The 17,826-nt window shown below is 37.0% G+C and overlaps 3 protein-coding genes across 8 annotated transcripts in view; 1 reads left to right on the forward strand and 2 right to left on the reverse strand.

The window, feature by feature from the left end:
- LOC18773544 (beta-glucosidase 11) overlaps nucleotides 1-17,826 on the reverse strand; it is a 44,200-nt gene that overhangs the window by 12,175 nt on the left and 14,199 nt on the right. The gene's annotated exons all lie outside the window — the stretch shown is intronic.
- Nucleotides 2,663-4,397, forward strand: LOC109949809. 2 transcript variants are annotated; one of them, XR_002272105.1, is made up of 3 exons: nucleotides 2,663-2,867; nucleotides 3,252-4,119; nucleotides 4,219-4,397. XR_002272105.1 is itself a non-coding variant. In XM_020566344.1 (2 exons), the coding sequence occupies exon 2, from the start codon at nucleotides 3,254-3,256 to the stop codon at nucleotides 3,800-3,802; it is 549 nt and encodes a 182-aa protein (XP_020421933.1). In that variant the 5' UTR covers nucleotides 2,663-2,867; nucleotides 3,252-3,253; the 3' UTR covers nucleotides 3,803-4,397. The 2 variants fall into 2 exon arrangements, 1 of the variants encoding a protein (XP_020421933.1); XM_020566344.1 differs by having other exon boundaries at nucleotides 3,252-4,397.
- On the reverse strand, nucleotides 9,200-17,210 carry LOC18774195 (beta-glucosidase 11). The gene is made up of 14 exons (XM_007205000.2): nucleotides 17,028-17,210; nucleotides 16,797-16,854; nucleotides 16,639-16,702; nucleotides 14,325-14,380; nucleotides 13,959-14,034; nucleotides 13,800-13,871; nucleotides 13,347-13,434; nucleotides 12,994-13,249; nucleotides 12,449-12,564; nucleotides 11,998-12,218; nucleotides 10,936-10,964; nucleotides 10,580-10,667; nucleotides 10,183-10,273; nucleotides 9,200-9,644 (listed from the first exon to the last, which is right to left on the reverse strand). Exons 1-14 carry the CDS (start codon nucleotides 17,117-17,119, stop codon nucleotides 9,413-9,415), a joined length of 1,539 nt encoding a protein of 512 aa, XP_007205062.2. The 5' UTR covers nucleotides 17,120-17,210; the 3' UTR covers nucleotides 9,200-9,412.

Genomic DNA, 17,826 nt, shown 5'->3' on the forward strand with positions numbered 1-17,826 from the left:
AAGCTAAATCTGGACGGTTCAGTGCAGAAGAATAAGGCAAGACTGGTGGCTAAGGGATACTCACAAAAACCAGGGGTGGACTAAAATGAAACATTCGCACCAGTGGCTAGATTAGACACAAAGTGGCAGCTGTATCAATTAGATGTTAAGTCAGCTTTTCTAAATGGCATCTTAGAGGAAGAAGTGTATGTAGATCAGCCAGAGGGATTTGTAGTGAAGGGTAGTGCAAGCAAGGTTTACAAGCTGCACAAAGCTCTATATGGCTTGAAACAGGCGCCAAGAGCTTGGTATAGTGAAATTGATGGTTATTTTGTTGAGTGTGGTTTCACAAAGAGCCAAAGTGAGGCTACTCTTTATGTCAAAGCAAGAGGTGAAGCGAGCATCTTGATAGTATCCATTTATGTAGATGATATAGTCTACACTGGAAATGATCAAGAAATGTTAGAAGACTTTAAGAAGGACATGAAGGAGAAATATGAAATGACTGATCTGGGGCTCTTGCATCATTTCTTGGGAATGGGTGTAATTCAAACACCAACAAGCATATTCATTCATCAGAAGAAATATGCAACAATTCTGTTAAGCAGATTTGGTTTGAATGAGTGTAAGCCGGTAGGGCAATACAGAAGGATTGTTGGAAGTCTGCTGTACCTCAAAGCTATTAGACCCGACATTATGTTTGCAGCTAGTTTGCTTGCAAGGTTCATGCATTGTCCCACTAGCAAACATCTTGGAACAGCAAAACGTGTTCTTAGATATGTAAAAGGAACTCTAGATTATGGTCTGGAGTATGTGAAAGGAAAAGAGGCAGTCCTAATTGGCTATTGTGACAGTGATTGGAGTGGTTCAGTGGATGATAGCAAGAGCACCTCTGGATATTCCTTTTCTTTTGGTAGTGGAGTGTTTGCTTGGGCCTCAGTCAAGCAAAATTGTGTTGCACTCTCTACTGCAGAAGCGGAATACATCAGTGCCTTGGAGAACTTCAAACCGAAGCTACACCTTTACATTGTGACAACATTTCAGCTATTGCCATTACAAGGAATCCTGTGTTTCATCAGAAAACCAAGCATATCGATCGAAGGTATCATTTTATTAAAGATGCTTTGCAAGAAGTAACTGTGGATCTGATTTATTGTCCCACAAATGAGCAGTTGGCAGATATCTTTACAAAGGCTTTGGCTAAGGATCATTTCTGCTATCTCAGAGAGAAACTTGGTGTGAAATCAGCTCACAACTTAAAGGGGAGTGTTGAAATGTAAGTGGTGAGCTGATAAGAATGTAATTAGGCCTCTAAGCTAAATGGTGTATTCACTTTGTCGCTAAGATAGACAAGTGTTAGGCGTTAGTCATGTTGAGTGGTTATAGCCACGTGTAAAAATCCTGGAGAGCAGTTTTGGATGTAAGGCTGTGATTCTCAGTGATGTAAGAGAATCCAGCTATTCTTTCATACGGTTATAGCTCACAGCTCACACTGAGCTTGCTCTTTTGAGTACAGAGCATGCAATAGAAAAATACACACTTGTGTTTTCCTTCCTACTTCAATCTATTCAAAACTCTAACACAGACACCCTCTAGAGTGACTGAATTTAGACCAAAAAGCCTATGTACAGCGATTTACAAAATTATTGCAAAGGCTTTTGCAAATAGACTCAAGTAATTAAAGCGGTGGCTCCAGTTCTTCGTACATATACGATGGAGTGTTCCAATTGCCCCACAGTTTATGTGTTATCTGCAATGATTGCTAGGTTTTGGTGGGAAAAACATGCTTTACACGCTTTATGGAATTGTAAACGAAGCAGGAAATTATGGAGCCTAACATCGTTAAAACTTGGTATTGGTGGAGCACGGGTAACTTTTGCAGATTTTTCAGAGGTGGCTATGCATTCTTTGGCCCCGGTGGAGATGGATCAGTTTGCCTGTTGCGAGCATGGAAATTAAGGAATGATGAGCTCTATGGAAAGCAGGGATGTAATTTTGTTGACCCGGTGGTGGTAGAGACTTCAGATTACTTAGAACAATTCATGTAACATTCAATGCGCGTCAAAACCACCCCAAGTGGAGTGATGGCGCTGGATCAAAGCACCACCACAATTCTTGCTAATGTATTGTGATGGCACTACTGGCAAGGGAGGCAGAAGGCGAGGCCTAGGGGGGTTGGTGTGTGATTCTGAAGGAATCTTTAAATGGGGTTTTGCTTGTGGGGGACCAGCCTGAGGTGGTGGTGGATACTGAATTGGCTGCTCTACGGATTGGCTTGCAGCATACGGTAGCAAGGGGTTGACAGGTCTTTTCATATTTACAGACTCACAAGAAGTGGTGAATTTATTGAAGGGAGAAGGAGAGTTGTGGTGCAACTTGGGGAATCCAGTTGAGGATGTAAAATTTTCTTGGGAAATAGCCCTAAATGACACCCATTTCATAATTTTAATTAAAAATACCATCCTTTCCCAATTTTTGTACAACTATCACCTATAAATATAAAATTATTGCCCACTTATTGCTGATTTTTCACAAGTTCAGAAATTTTGGAGAGAAGAAGCTCACACAGCTCTCTCTCTCTCTCTCTCTGGCACAGCTCTCTTTCTCTTTGGTATCTGTCTATCACAGCTCTCTGTGTCTCTCTTGGCTCTCTCTATCTTGGCTCTCTCTCTCTTGGCTCTCTCTCTGTCTCTCTAGCACAACTCTCTGTCTCTCTCTTTGCTCTGTTTCTCATAGCGCAGCTGTCTCTCTCTAGCTTCGTTATGTCCCTTTCTCCCCTATTCGATCTCTTGCTCTCTGTTTGGAATCGCGAACCCCTCCCTTTAGCTATGTCTTCTGAATAGCTGCTTGCAACCTTGAAGCTCTACTGGATTGCCGACCTCGAAAAGGTAGTGTTGATGGTTATTTTCTTAATATCAGTATTATGTGAAATGGGTTATAGTTTGATTGTTTGGGTCTGTGTTAAATTCGTTTTGGCTTTAATTTATTTGGGTTAGGTTTTGTTGAATATTCATGCTCATTCATCTGGGTTTGTACCAATTGCATTTAGATTGGTCTGGATATGTGAATCTTGAAACTTGGGAATTTCTATTTGATGTAGTAGATCTGTATAGTGTGATTCTGATGTGTTCCTCTTATTTTACAGTCGTATTGCTGTTATATTGCCATTATATTGCCTATATATTGCTGTTATATTGTGGTTATATTGCTATTGTATTGTATGGTTATTGTGGTTATATTGTGTGAATGAAATGTTGTTTTGTCATGGTCAGAAATGGAGACAATTGTTATTCTCGTGTGCTACAATGGAAAATGGGTCACCTCGAAGAAGATGTGCAAATACGAAGGGGGTGACTCAAAAGGCTTAATAGTTCCACGGACCATCAATTTTGCTGAACTGTTGGACCGTGTGCATCAGATTGGTAATACAAACAGCAGGGAAGACAAGGTTTGCTTAAAATTCTCAGTTTTGGTGGCCTCGAATGAGTGGAAGTGCATAAAGATTGAGGACGATGATGATGTCAATTTTTTTATGAAGTACAATTCCGAGGTAACACCTTCAAAACTAGCTCCCTTACTCATGAGTATAGAAGATAAAGGACTGACAAATGATGTAGTTCATAGTATGCATATCACGACAGATAGTAGTCGGATGGGTCATTCTTCAGTTGCCATTGTTGAAAGCAATGAAGTAACTTGGAATAATACAAATGTCACTGATTTGGGAGGTGAAGTAGGGACAGATTTTATGGATATGATTGATTTTAGCGAGGTGGAGGAGATGCATGGTGGTGATAATGGTACTGAAAGAAATGAAGTGTAAGTGTACTCTGCCCCTCCTAATTTGGGGTGCTTGAACACAGCTGCCCAGTTGCCAAAAATACGTTTAGGAGGAGAATCTGAACCCACTCGTCAACATTATTTTTGCCCAGTTGCCAAAAATACATAGAGATACAATTTTATTGTTGTTAATGTCATGTTGTACTGCTGTAACTTACAGCCAAGGAGTTAATGGTGTAGTTTTGAATCCCATCAATTTAATGCACCAACACAAAACCCAATTTACCTCATATAAGTTCGTACATATAACTGAACCTTCCTATATAGAACTGCAACAGAGGCACCTTCTTAACGGGAAAGGTAATTAGTCTTACTGAAAGGCAAATATTCTCCACTCAACCTAACCATATAGTCGTTTACAACTGGAGACTGAATGTACCTCTATTTGTTTGGTTGCAGGCAACAGCTGTGAATTGTCCCCAGTAATACTTCAACATGTCAGATGTACGCCCTCCTAACGAGCATGTGAGTTACCCGGGGGACCAGCCCTGGCATGTGCCATTCCCATCTCCACCTCGGACTCCCAATCATGATCCCACTTCATCTGGAAGTGAGGCTGACACTCATGATCCGCTTGACAAAATCTCCGCCGTCAAGCACCACCTCCAATATATGTCAAAGGCAACGGATTGGTGGGAGAGTAAGTGCGATATTCATGGCCAAGTTATGGGAAACTTGGCCAACAAGTTGAACAAAGCATACGCTGGAGAGGTGAAGCAAGCTCTTAAAGCAAAAAGTCGGAGCAAAGAGTTAGAGTCCTTGAAGTTGAAATTGGAAGACACAAAGAAAAATGCCCTCGAAACATTCACACAATCTGAAGAATATAACCATGAAATGGTTGAATGTTTCAACAACGGCTTCGAAATGTTCCGAGATTATGCTTCGGTCATCTCACCAGACCACAATTGGAGTGAAATTGATGTAGCTGGTGTCTGGCAGGTACTAAATATGGGTTTTGATGGAATGGCTCATCATAGCCTCGTGCATGCAGCGAGAAGAAAGGACAAAGACATGGATCTTTTGATGGACCTGTAGTAACGGTGAATGCTGCTTCAGTTCATCTCACCCGAGTACATGGATCTTTTGTTGCCTTCATTTTCCCTTCGTGGGATAGATAGTATTGTTCAGTTTGGGAGGCGATTTCTTTCGCATGTGTGAAATGTTGTCTGTAATGTGTATGTATTGTATGTACATTGACTTAATATTGCATTTGTATTGTGTTTGTATTCCCTTAATACTGTAATGTGTATGTATTATATGTATATTGCCCTAATATTGCCTTTATATTGTACTTATATTGCTCTACTATTGCCTTCGTATTGTATATTTATTGTGGCCATATTGCCCTACTATTGCCTTCGTATTGTATATTTATTGTGGTCATATTGCCTTCGTATTGCCTTCGTATTGCCTTTGTATTGTAGGCATATTGCCCTACTTTGGAATATGATGAGGTCAAGAGGCGTCCCATGCTTGTATGCAACCCTCACAGCTTCATCCTCGTTCAGCCTCGCTTGTGAAGTCCCAGACTTCATGTCATCTTTGCTATTTGCCAATTTCAGTTGCATCAGCTGGCCGTGTCTAGGGTTTTTTATCTGCTTTCGTTTCATTTTTAAGCTCTGCTTTGAATCAATACGTGGCATATTGGCTGAATATGGGAGTGACAAGATCAATTCTTACTCTCCCTAAGTGGATAAAATAGATGCTCAATATGAATCCTTTCCTCCACAAGTTTGTGTACAGTGCCGTACGTTGTGTGTTTTAGGTGCCACACTGGCTTATTAAAATTGATGCTTGGCCATGAAAAACTTTTTGTTTTCTTACTTTTAGAAAAGTACATATTTGTGTCAATAACTAAGTTTGGACTGTTAACAATCATTCAGAAGAATGGTAGAAATAAGCTCCACTGTGCCAATCCACGAAGTTGAACAAAGAAATTGTGTTCGATACACAGATGACATGTGAAACTAACATTAGCATTCTCCAATAAGAAGACTTCTCTTCTTTCCACCTCGTCGATTGAGAAAGAAAGAAGAGGGACAAAACACACACTACCAAGTTAAGGTGACATTACAAACCTAAAAAATATCCTCATCAAACTTATAATGCTCCTTTTTTTCTTCTTTAAAGCAAAACTTCATTCAAACTGAGATAACCACGTGCTCTCCATAAGCACTCCGGAATTATTTGCTCATTATCTGCATCGCCTTCTGTCTCAACTTGAGGCTTGGAATGAGCTTTGGCACCAGGAGGCTGCTTCTTCTTCATCCCACTCACAATGTCATCGATTCTGAGAAGTAGGCAAGCAGCTTCTATGGCCGTTTTAAAACTCTGGCCCTTCACGTTGTAGGCATCCCATATCTGACATCATAAATCCTCAAAATGAACAGCCTTACCAACAAAATAAATTTATTGGGAAATTTTTTAATAACCACGACAACAGCACTTCCCCTCACATGAGTGCTGTCGAAATATATTGGGAGAAGCTCTAAACTAGAACTACTACTGAAGCAAATCGACAATATAAACCAGAAGATTGACACTTATGCCATATCAATAAAGGGACATATAATGGATACATTTGAGAACAATACTACATTAAAAGTCCTATTTCAGAGCTTTCAGCAAATATAAATCACCCAACAAATGTGAATATTGAGATAGCGAAGGAAATAAAAGAGAGCAACAATAGTAAGCCAAAAAGATATCCACCTATCTTTTTCTCTTTCACATCAGTTATCACACCAGTGTTACCATCAATGCCAATCCATGATTTTTCACCATTTGCATGCTATGGAAAAAAAATTGTGGTTAAGATCTAAATGATGCATCATATTCTGACCAAAATAATAATGATGCATCATATTCTGTGATAACCACATCTGGTTTAAACTTCAATAATAAAATGCATGTAAGGTGAAACCACAACTAATTCTTAATCTAAAGTATGTCAACGAGCATGTGAATTGAAGTGACAGCCTTGTTTGGTTCTCGCCTTTCTTATATTCGAGCGGCCAATCAAGAAGAATGATTGGGTGATTTATAAGAAAATGAAAGAAAATGAAAGAAAATGAAAGAAATTGGCACCATCCCTTCAGTTTTTTCTTAACAAAAAATGAAAGATAAATTCATAAATAAACCATCAAAACGGTATAAAATGTTTGTAAGACATGTACAATTACAAAATTATAAGTTCTCCTCAGAAACAGACTTCTCTAAGTATCCATACACAAACAACAAAAGCAAAAGCTTAAACAGTTAGCTTATAGCAAAATCAATGTCCCCATTTCTCTAAACCACAGCTGCTGCTGGTAGGTTCCCATCTTCACTCATTTCCCGCTTTCTTTTAAGCACACAATGATCAAGCACAAAACAGCAAACTTTTAAACAACTCATATTACACCACATATGGTTCTAAACAAAACTCATCCATATCCAATATGCAAGCCCTAAACTTAGTAAACAAAGTTATACAAAAATATGTCGAATTAACAAGCATTATTCTCAAACAAAAAGTATGATATGGTTGGGAGTTTACAAGTTCAAATATTTATACAATACTTGATTTTGTCAAACTCTGTCTTGAGATATTTTATCAATCTAGAAGTTTCTTTCATATATGAAAAACTACGAACGATAACAAAGGAAATTATTTCTATGTAAATTATTCTTCGATTCCATCAGACAACCATGCAAATCCTTTGCACAATTGAGTGTAATGTGAAGGGTCACTACCTCGTTGGAAGATAAAGAGAAAAAAATTAAGGAATTTAGCAAGCCACCAACAGTTTGCTTAAGATATTTCAAAATGGTTGCTTCCATCATGGAGTTTTAGCCACAAATTCTTTTCATGGCCACATTTTCTACGTAAAATATAATCAGCGAGTATTTTTTGGTAATGATCCACAGAGAAGAAATCACCATACACAGGTTAATTGTCTTACACTTTAGATATCATCTTCAACAAACAAAATAGATACCAATTAGACTTCTAAGAAGGTTAAATGCAATGCTCATAAAGACTCATACTAAGCCACCAAATACCATTCAATAACTGCTACAAAAACCATAATAAAACCATACTAAAACTAAAAATACAACTGCACTAAAATGCCAACACAACATCACTACATTAGCAATACACTAGCAAAAAAACACAATACGACAGCAATAGCAACAGCAACAGCAACACAACAGCAGTGCAAGCATCAGTCCACAAAGAACAAACCCATTCACTGTTTGAAACAAGGAATCATCATACTCAGATCATTTCAGACAAACCCCTAAAACAATTTCAATGAAACCCCTAAACCAATTTCAGAGAAACCCCTAAACCTTCAACCAATTTCGAACAAACCCCTAAACTAATTTCAGCGAAACCCCTAAACCTTCAACCAATTTCGAACAAACCCCTCAGCCAATTTCAGAGAAATGCATAAACCCTAAAACAACTTGAGAGAAACCCTTAAACTGTAAGAAAATGCCGATGAACAGTACCTGTCGCTGGGAGAGGAAGAGAGAAGAGACAGTCGGAGCTGAGTGAGGAGAGACTGAGAGCTGAAGGACCACAGATTCGGAGCAAAGCCACCGGAGAGTGAAGAGAAACAGAGGGCAGCGAAGAGACAGAGGCGAGAGAGAACTTCAGCAAAACAGAGACAATAAAATTTCAGCAAAAGTGATATATGTGCAATAAGGGGACAATAAAATTCTATTTATAGGTCATAGTTCCAAAATTTTTAAAAAAGGGTGGTATTTTCAATTACAATTATAAAAATGGTGGCATTTTGGGCTATTTCCCAATTTTCTTTACACAGTTGCATATTTGTGGATGTTTTGTTCCAACCCCGAGCGGGCAATAAGGTGGCGCATTCTTTGGCCCAAGCAGGTATGCGGCTTCAACATCAGATGTTTTGGGAGGATATGCCACTTTTTGGGATTCTTCCATTGCTAGACAGAGATATTAGTTTTGTTTTGTTCAGGGAATGCGCAGGTATTTCAAGAGTAATATGTTACTTGGGAGAATGTTGTAGAGATCATTCAATTTAGTTACTCTTAAGAGCTATCTCTGGAGAAAGTAAGAAAAAGGTAGGTTGGTTTTATTAAATGAAGCTCTATTTATTTACATTTTTTCTTACAAAATAAAATTAAAATCAAATCAAATAAATGCTACAGTTGTCCAAGAAGGGTCTGCATGGGGATTCATGCGTCTTTCTTGAAAATTTAGGTTTGTCTTGCAATACTTTGGAGAAGTGTGGACGTACTTAGGAAGTATTTGTATTTTAAGAGCTTTTTGATCATTTGCCCAAAATTTGGAAGACTTTCAAATTTTGCAATAGATAAATAAAAATATTTTATGTAAAACCCAAATCTCTAATAGTGATTCAACTCTGTCTATAACTTGAATACAAGTGATAGTCTAAATTCCCTTCTTTATTTTAGAACATAATTGATGTTTATGACTCAAATAAAGTGATGCATCTTAATGTGGCATAACTATTTTGGATACAAACACCATTGGAGGAGAGGGGTATGTGCTCTTAACCACTTAAGCTACAAGCTCTTTACATAAGTATTTGACTATGTAAAATAAAGTTTACTGAGAATGGTAACCATGGGAAAGGGATTCAAGAAATCCATCTAAGCTGGTGAGGTTCTTGCTCTTTAGAAAATGGGAGTACCAATGAGCAGAGAGTTTGGGTTGTCTTTTTAAATCAGGGTCGTCCAAATCGATGTAGTATAGGCCAAAGCTTGATTCATAGCCGTTCAATAGCTCAAGGGAGTCCATGAAGGACCATATAAAATAGCCTTTGGCATTTGATCCATTCCTTCCAAAAGTAAAGATTTTCATAGCATCCGTCAGTGATTAAGAACAAGTACTAGTTAGATGTCAAACTAAGGTATAAAACAAGAAAAACCACTTAAGAAAAAAGCAAATAAAGATGATATCAAATAGTTAAAGACTTCATAAGTGGTGAACGGTTATAGCCCAGTGAAAAAAGACATTGACTAATGTGTGAGAAATCATTCATCTCCGTGTAGTTTAGACTATAGCTTGTATAAAAATAAAATAAAATAAAATAAAGACTTCACAAGTGAAACATATCTTGCCAATTCTCACTTTGCCTATTTAAACAACAATTTGGGTCTTGACCTAATTAATTTCAATTTTGTCCATGGAATTAATTATTAGTTACAAAATCAGTCATTTCTCTGGCTTCAATTGTCATTTCTTGTTAAAGCAAAGTGGTCTTTTCATACCGAGGATGGCAATTAAATTTCCCTAGTATGAACACTTTCTTGGAGAGAATAAGATAAATCATATGACTCTTGGGTTACATTATAACTGGAAGAAAATAGGTATACCTTACAGCTGCAAGCAAACTTTGGATATGTCCACGCAAATATTTTACCCTCGACCTATCCTCCAATGATGAATTGCGTGCAGTTTGTTGACCTAAAATATATAGGATGCCAATACTTTTCCATTTAGATAATGAGATAGATGAAAAGAATATAAACATGAAAAGCTATAATGCCACTACTTCATTATAATAGCCAAAATTAAGTCTTTGTACTCTATAATTTTCAATTAGGTTATAACATTATCATCTAAATATATGACTTTATTACAAAAAGAAGAGCGAAACTAAAAGTACCACTAAACTAAATTGCAAATTGTTCCAACACTGTATATTCAAATACATGCATTATAGCACTACTTCGATTAAATTTCAGCATTTAGATAGAGAGAGGGATATACCATTTTCATGGATATATATAGGGGGATTGCCATAATTTTGCTTCATATATTCCAACAGTCTTTGCAGGCCCCAGGGAGCTATTGGATACTACATCAAACAAATGCATTAGTAATGCTTGAAATTAACTCCATAAATGGTTAAATGACACTAACTTAACCCCACATCGAAAATTTGAAAAAATAAATACAATATATAATGAATGATACCACTCCTAATAACACCGAGGTTTTTTGATAAAACAACACACCTATTGGAATTTGTAAGTGGTTAAGTTGTGAACAATATCAGTGTTGCTAGTAGTGGGTCGATAACCCATCTCTCTAAAGTTAACAAGTTGTTATGTTCAAAGTTTTACCTCGAATGATGATTCACCATGTTTCGGAACTGCACAGATAAACTTTGTAAGTTAAATCAATAATTATATCATGTCTTAACCAAGATAAAACTTGCCCTATAGTGACCAATGTGTACACTAAAGCAGTACAAAAAAGATGTAATCGATGAATCATGTAATAAACACTTTTAATTTTGTGAATATTTACTTAATCTTGGGGTAAACCTTGAAGCTAATAATTCAAAACTTCAGGTTTTTTTTTTCTTTTTTAAACATTCGACAGATATTTACCAATATATTTTCACAAAGGCTCGGCTAATACATCCACAAAGTTATGCTACGTACCATAATGGGATTAGCCACAACTAGACTGTTAAAGATTGGCTCACCATAGATGCATGAGGAAGAGGAACCGTACAATCCCGACGACTGGTCGTCACGTGAATAGTGTCACGCGCTGTTTTTGGCATTTTGGCATGTTTTGATGTGGTTTCCTATTATTTTGGGGTTTTCTAGTACAATTTAATAGGGTTTTAATTTCCTATTCCTAGTAAACTTGTAACCCAAGTTCTATGAGTTATAAATAGAACTTTTAGGGCTAGGTTAATTTAAGAGAGGAGAATTCAAGAGTGAATTTTGAAAAGAGAAACACAAGATTGAATTTTCAAGGGTGAATTCTTGAGTGTTTATAAGGTCATCAAAGGGTTTGAGCAAGGGTGTGAGAGAAATTAAGACCTAGAGTTTGAGGTGATAGAAAGCTAAGGGGATTCTTGTTGTAACCAAAGTTGTTCCTATTCTTCTAGTGAAATTTCTAGAGGGGGTCACCAAAGAGAATGTAGGTACAAAGCTGAACCTCTATACATCTTTGTATTCTTGTGTGTTTGCTTACTCTCTTTGTGGTGTGTGTGTTTTTTATTCTCAAAGAGTTTGTGTGTGTGTTATCGCATAGTCCATCAATGACAAGGTCTTGGAGTGTTTCCGCACAATATCGACGTTGAACTACATACGTGTAGCAAAAACTTGATTAAATTTTTAGGGCTCAATTTAGTTTGATATATAAATATACGTATAGCAAAAACTTACATATCGTCTTCATTGCCGAGTCAGCAATATAGTCTCTGTTTGTACTCTCTAAGCTGACGGAGTTGTCCTCGGCGTATACGGCGGTATAATAATTAAATCCTATGAAGTCAAACGAACCCTTGACACTTTGAGACTCAAGCCTAGTGAAGAAAGGAATTCTAGAGCCTGCATTTTTTTTCATTACATCAGGGTAATCTCCAAACACCAAGGGATTCAAATACCTGCAACACAAAATAGACACAATGGAATTACAATGCGTTTGCAGTTAAGACAAGTAAATAATAATTGACATATATATCGGTTTCACATAGTAGCTTGATCGTCCAAACCATCTATTTTTTATGTTTCGTTGAAGGATAACCCTGTACTAATAATCCACCAAATTGGGCAGGAAAATGACTACAAAAGAGAGAACAGAGAGGTTGCAATTTTATGCCAATTTCAAACTTACCAACCAAAATAGAAGTCGAAGCCTCTTTGGGTTGCTAGTTCATCTTCAATGGTTTTTGTTCGAGGAAAAAACCAAAAGGCAAAAAGGTTGATTCCTATAAACCCACGTTGTTTATCCTGCATTCCAAAAGCATTGATGTTACATGGAATAATCTTTGTTGAATTAGGTTGGGTTTCTTTTGACTTCTTTATCATAGTTTATAACGGTCTGTATTGTATGTTTGAGCTTATAATTGTTTATGCATTTCCACATAGTATATGTACATTAGAAGGAGAGGCATCAAATTAATATTGCAGAGTTTTCTCTTTTTCTACTTCCCATTTGCTCTCAATTTCTTATTTCCTCAACCTATCTCTAACTATTTTCTTTGTTAAAATGCTTTATGTTCTCAAATTAAAACTCGAAGACCTAAGTAACAAGTGAAAATTAGCAGCTGTGACACTTACTAATCTGTATTATATCTTGATTCAAGGACGAAAGGACACCATTGCAAGAACAACAGTGCTTGAAGCATTTAACATGAATTTGTTTTCTCTTCCAATTACCTGGTAGTTTTTCTTGTACAATCTAGCAGCCGACGCATGAGATAACAAGATATTATGCGTTGCCAAGTATGGTTCTGTTGAGGAGTTACCCCTAGAGCAGTTGAGACCAAATGGAATTGAACATCGTTGTGGTGGAAGAAATCCAGCATCATAACCCCCAAGTACAAAAACATTAGGTTCATTCATAGTAGTCCAATGCAAAACTCTATCCCCGAAATTTTTGAAGCACACATCTGCATACGCAGTGAAGTCTTTTCTGCAACCACAAAATTGTTCCACCATGATCTTTCCCCTTTTTCTCCTGATGCATTGAAATTATGCAAAATAACAAAAATAGGGTTAAGAAACCATACACAATCTTTCGGCTAACCCATCCTCCATACTCATCATCAAGTGCCTGTGGGAGATCACTATGGTGTAAAGTAACATGTGGTTGGATTCCTGCTTGAAAAATAAAGCAATCAGACATCAAATTACAGAATTGTTAGATTGGTGGAAGTGGTACATGTTTCTTAAGGCATGTTTACTTTATTAGGAATGGGTATTGGAATTACTCAATTCATGTCTTCCCCCGCGTTTACTAACATAAAAAGCAATCCAAAATTATATGGGTTGCATGCTAAACTCTCGAATATCCTCAAAAATAGTAATCGGATCAGCTACCTAGTTGATCTGATTCCAATTCCTCAATTTAGTTCCATGATTCATGACTTCCTCCATTCCTAAGTAAACATGCCCTAAGAGTATAACCACTCCCCAAATTTGAAGGAAAATATACAATGTAGTATCATAAGGTAGATAGTAACCATAGCTGATTAGTTGATCAATAAGATTGTTGTAATATTGTAGACCCTTTGGATTGACAGGTCCTTTTCCATCTGAAATAAAGAAATTGGATATTTGAGTGCGTGAAAACTTAAGCGTTGTTTGTTTAATATGAGTAACAATTGGATGCTCATGCATACTTGGGATAAGTCTTGACCATGAGATGGAAAATCTATATGCCTCTAATCCAGTATCTGCCATTAGTTGAACATCTTCCTGCAACAGTTTGAATGAACATGATATGATGTATGAACATCAAATAGCATCAACATGTTCCCAATTAGTTATTTAGGCAATAAATCGCGTAATTGTACAGAACATATGGTATGTTATATTGCCTCCCAAAAACTATAAAAACCTCTCGAATACTAGCTAGTCTTGATACGGTATGAATCTCGTGATTGCATAATTGTAACATATATGTGAATAACTACTAGTCCTGAAACCTCTGAACTAAAAGAAAAGATTGTTAGCAATAACTAGATTGAATTTTACAAAATATATACCTTATACTTGTGATACGCGTCACACGCTACATCTCCAGTGGCTCCATGAAAATGACCTGAAAAATTGAGTTAAGTAATGAACTAACAAGGATCATGATACATGCAAGTTATCATGTTAGTTTGAACAATTCACTTTATCTAAATGTTTGATTAGTTGATTATATTATTAATATGGATTAAGTTTATTTAATCCGCTTTGTCTCAATATTCTAATTTTCTGGTCAATATATTTTGGCAGGACTTGTATGTAACCACCTAGTATATGCTACTCAAAATCTGATAAGAAATATCACCTGCCTTGCAACTTGAGAAAATTATATATGAGCTAAAACAAGCTTCTCATCACAATGGCGGGAAAAATATATTCAGAAAATATATCACCTGACCCGATGCCTCAACTACTGGAAATGAATGATTATATTGATAGATATATAGTAGGAATGGTCAACTACCTTAAGCACAAACTTACTAAGAAGATAGAAAACAACAGTATGAATTATGATCAACTACTTTAAGTACAAACCTACTAAGAAGATAGAAAAACAGTATGAATTAATTTAATTTATAAGGGAAAAAAAAAAGTGGGATTTGTTTGTGTTTGGCCTTTGGCAGGGACGGACCCACAGTGGGGTTAATGGGGTCAAACGACCCTATGGACTTCATGAAAGCAAGGTAGAAGGTCCCTTTGAATTGGGGTGTGACCCCATGAGAATGGCTGAAGGGAGGAGTTGCAGACAGAGGAAGAAGAAGGTGAACAGGAAATCTGTTTTTTGTTTTAAAGAAGCTGGCCAAAACGGCGTCGTTTTGGCCCAGCTTCTAATTTTTTTAAAAAAACAGGCTGGCCAAAACGGCGTCGTTTTGGGCCAGCCCAGCGTATTTTTTTTTAAAACGCGCTGGCCAAAACGGCGTCGTTTTGGACCAATAGCGAATTTTTAAAAAAAAACTCGCTGGCCAAAACGCCGTCGTTTTGGACCAGCGAATTTTTTTTTAAAAGACCTGGCCAAAACGACGTCGTTTTGGTCTAGGTCTTTTAAAAAAAAAAATAGAACAGATTGTATCTGCTGCACAGCTTCATCCCGAATTTTCATCTCCAAAACACCTATTTTCTAAACCCTCAAACCTAAATCCCCAATCTCCACCCCCCACAAACCTTTAACCCTCTTCCCCACCAAGCCTTTAAACCCCAAATCCTCCATTGTCGCCGCTGCCCTCTAAACCCTCAGTTTAAAAATTGAACTTTTACACTATGACTCTACGACATAAAATTCCTGAGTCCGTCCCTGGCCTTTGGTCCCTTTTTGTACCAAAAGAAAAATAAAGAAAAGGTGAGGGGGGTTTATACTCTCGTTACGATTTACAGGGCTGTCCATTAGGTTGGTTGGATATATTAGTTTAGGCTGACAAAAGGCAAAGTCAAGTCGAGGTTAGTCAAAGTGTAAGTCTGTCTCTGCATGTCACTTTATGGATGAGGAGGGAAATATTATCCAAAAAAAAAAAAATATACTACCTAATTAAGTAACCATAACTTTACTCTAAAGTATGTGATAAAGCCGTAATTTACAATAATAATGTGACACATGACATTGTCATATATTTATTTTTATTAATTACATAGTTTGTCCCAAAAAAGAAAAAAAAAAATCAACAACAAAAACGAAAGTATGCCAATAGAATATGTGAATTACTATTTTGCACCTGATCACTTTGTCTTTATGAATTACTTTTTCTTCAAACGGTTTTGAATCTATTTCGATCAGGTTTCGGGCATGAGTTTTTCTTCACACGGTTTTGAATCTATGACATGATTCACTTTTTTTGTTGTGTATGAATGACTGCCGACTGACATTGTTTGGACGTACATGAATTTAACGTCATGGATGACAGTGGTTTTGGGGTGATGGGCCCCTTCCAATATAACATTGAATCTACCACAAGAAAACAACCAAGACTTTTCTTGCTTTTAAGTATACCAATATCGTCTTTCACAATAGAAAAAGTTCCAAAAATAAAATTTTAATATCTATAGCTAGCCGTATCTTTCATTGACTTTTCGAACTGAATTGAGACGTTGATTATATAACATTTTCAAAACTAATTAATTCTTTGAAAAATTTAACCGAACTAATCAGAAACTGTAATTTATTCATGAAGAGGTTAAATTGTTTTTAATAAAAATAAAAACTAAAAAAACAAATACAAAATAAAAGCATAAAAACTAGTATTGCTACAATCTAACCTGACCTCGCCAACCAACAAACAAAAATGAAAGAAGAAGAAGAAGGAAAATGTGATAAGAAAGTAGTGGGAAGCAAACCAGCTTGCGCATATGTGTCCAAGATGCTCGGGGTCCTGCCATCTTCGCCTGCAGCACCTTCCACCTTTTGTCATGTAGATTTTTTAATCAACCCAGGTAATAATACAAATGAAGAGAAATTAGAGAGAGAAAAAGAAAAATGAAAAGAAATTGCGAACCTGATAAGCAGAGGAGGAAGCACCAAACACAAAGGCCGGTGCCGGTGGGAAGTCATCTCTGCAAAAGTCATCAGTGCTTGAAGAAACGCTTTTTATAGTAAGAAGAAAACACAGCAGAAGTGAAACTCTCAACATTAATTATGGAAAAGACGAAAGCACAGCAAGAGTTTGGAGATTCTGGTTTCTGAACTTATAAAAAGCAAAACTTTTGAATGAGATTTGAGTGGTTACCCTTTAGTTATCCTAAAGCTCCACGTCGATAAAGCTAGACGACTCCAAATTACTTTAGAAGGTGTTGTGTGTTGAATTGAAGACTTTTTCATTTGTCGATTATGAAAACTTGTCAAAACGGCCGAAAACTGTTGTCAAATTAATTAAAATAAAAAACGAGTAATTAATTGATAAAGGTTGTGCAAAGCCCCGCTGCGATGATTGGCTTGAAGCGAAAAGCCTTTGCTTTCTCCCAGTGGCGTAAAGAGGGTCCGTGAATATTAACAAAATATATTTTTTTAATTGTATAATTTAGGGAAATAGCGCTCAATACCACCAGTTTTTTAATTTTAACTAGAAATACCGCATTTTCCCACAAATTTTACAAATATCGCCTATAAATATATATTTGATGTCCACTTATTGCACACATAACAGTTTTTCTGAAATTTAGTTCTCTCTCAGCTCTTTCTTGGCTCCGTCTCTCTCTGCCGCTCAGTTCTCATTCTCTCTTCACTCTGTCTTTCTGTCGCTCAACTCTCACTCTCTCTTCACTCTTTCTTTGTCGCGCGCTACCCTCAGTCTCTCTTGCGCAGCTCTCTCTCTCTCTCTCTCTCTCTCTCTCTCTCTCTCTCTCTCTCTCTCTCTCTCTCGTGTAGCTCCCTCTCTCTCTCTCTCTGACGCAGTGCTCTTCTTCCACCAGAGGTGTCTGTTCATCGAAGCTCAACTCCATCGTTCACTTCCAAAAGGTACTATTCATCGTCATTTTCTTAGGGTTTAGGGGTTTCTCTGAAGTTGGTTTAGGGTTTATGGGTTTCTA

The sequence above is a fragment of the Prunus persica genome, chromosome G6 (assembly GCF_000346465.2).
Source record: "Prunus persica cultivar Lovell chromosome G6, Prunus_persica_NCBIv2, whole genome shotgun sequence".
Lineage (NCBI taxonomy): Eukaryota > Viridiplantae > Streptophyta > Magnoliopsida > Rosales > Rosaceae > Prunus > Prunus persica.

Coding starts and splice junctions, on each gene's coding strand:
- LOC109949809 (XM_020566344.1), top strand. CDS start 3,254: ATGGAGACAATTGTTATTCTCGTGTGCTACAATGGAAAATGGGTCACC.
- LOC18774195 (XM_007205000.2), bottom strand. CDS start 17,119: ATGAAAAAGTCTTCAATTCAACACACAACACCTTCTAAAGTAATTTGG. Junction 13,250..13,346: donor TGGGTTAGCCGAAAGATTGT/GTATGGTTTCTT, acceptor TTGTGGTTGCAG/AAAAGACTTCACTGCGTATG. Junction 10,668..10,935: donor ATGGTGAATCATCATTCGAG/GTAAAACTTTGA, acceptor TGTTTGATGTAG/TATCCAATAGCTCCCTGGGG.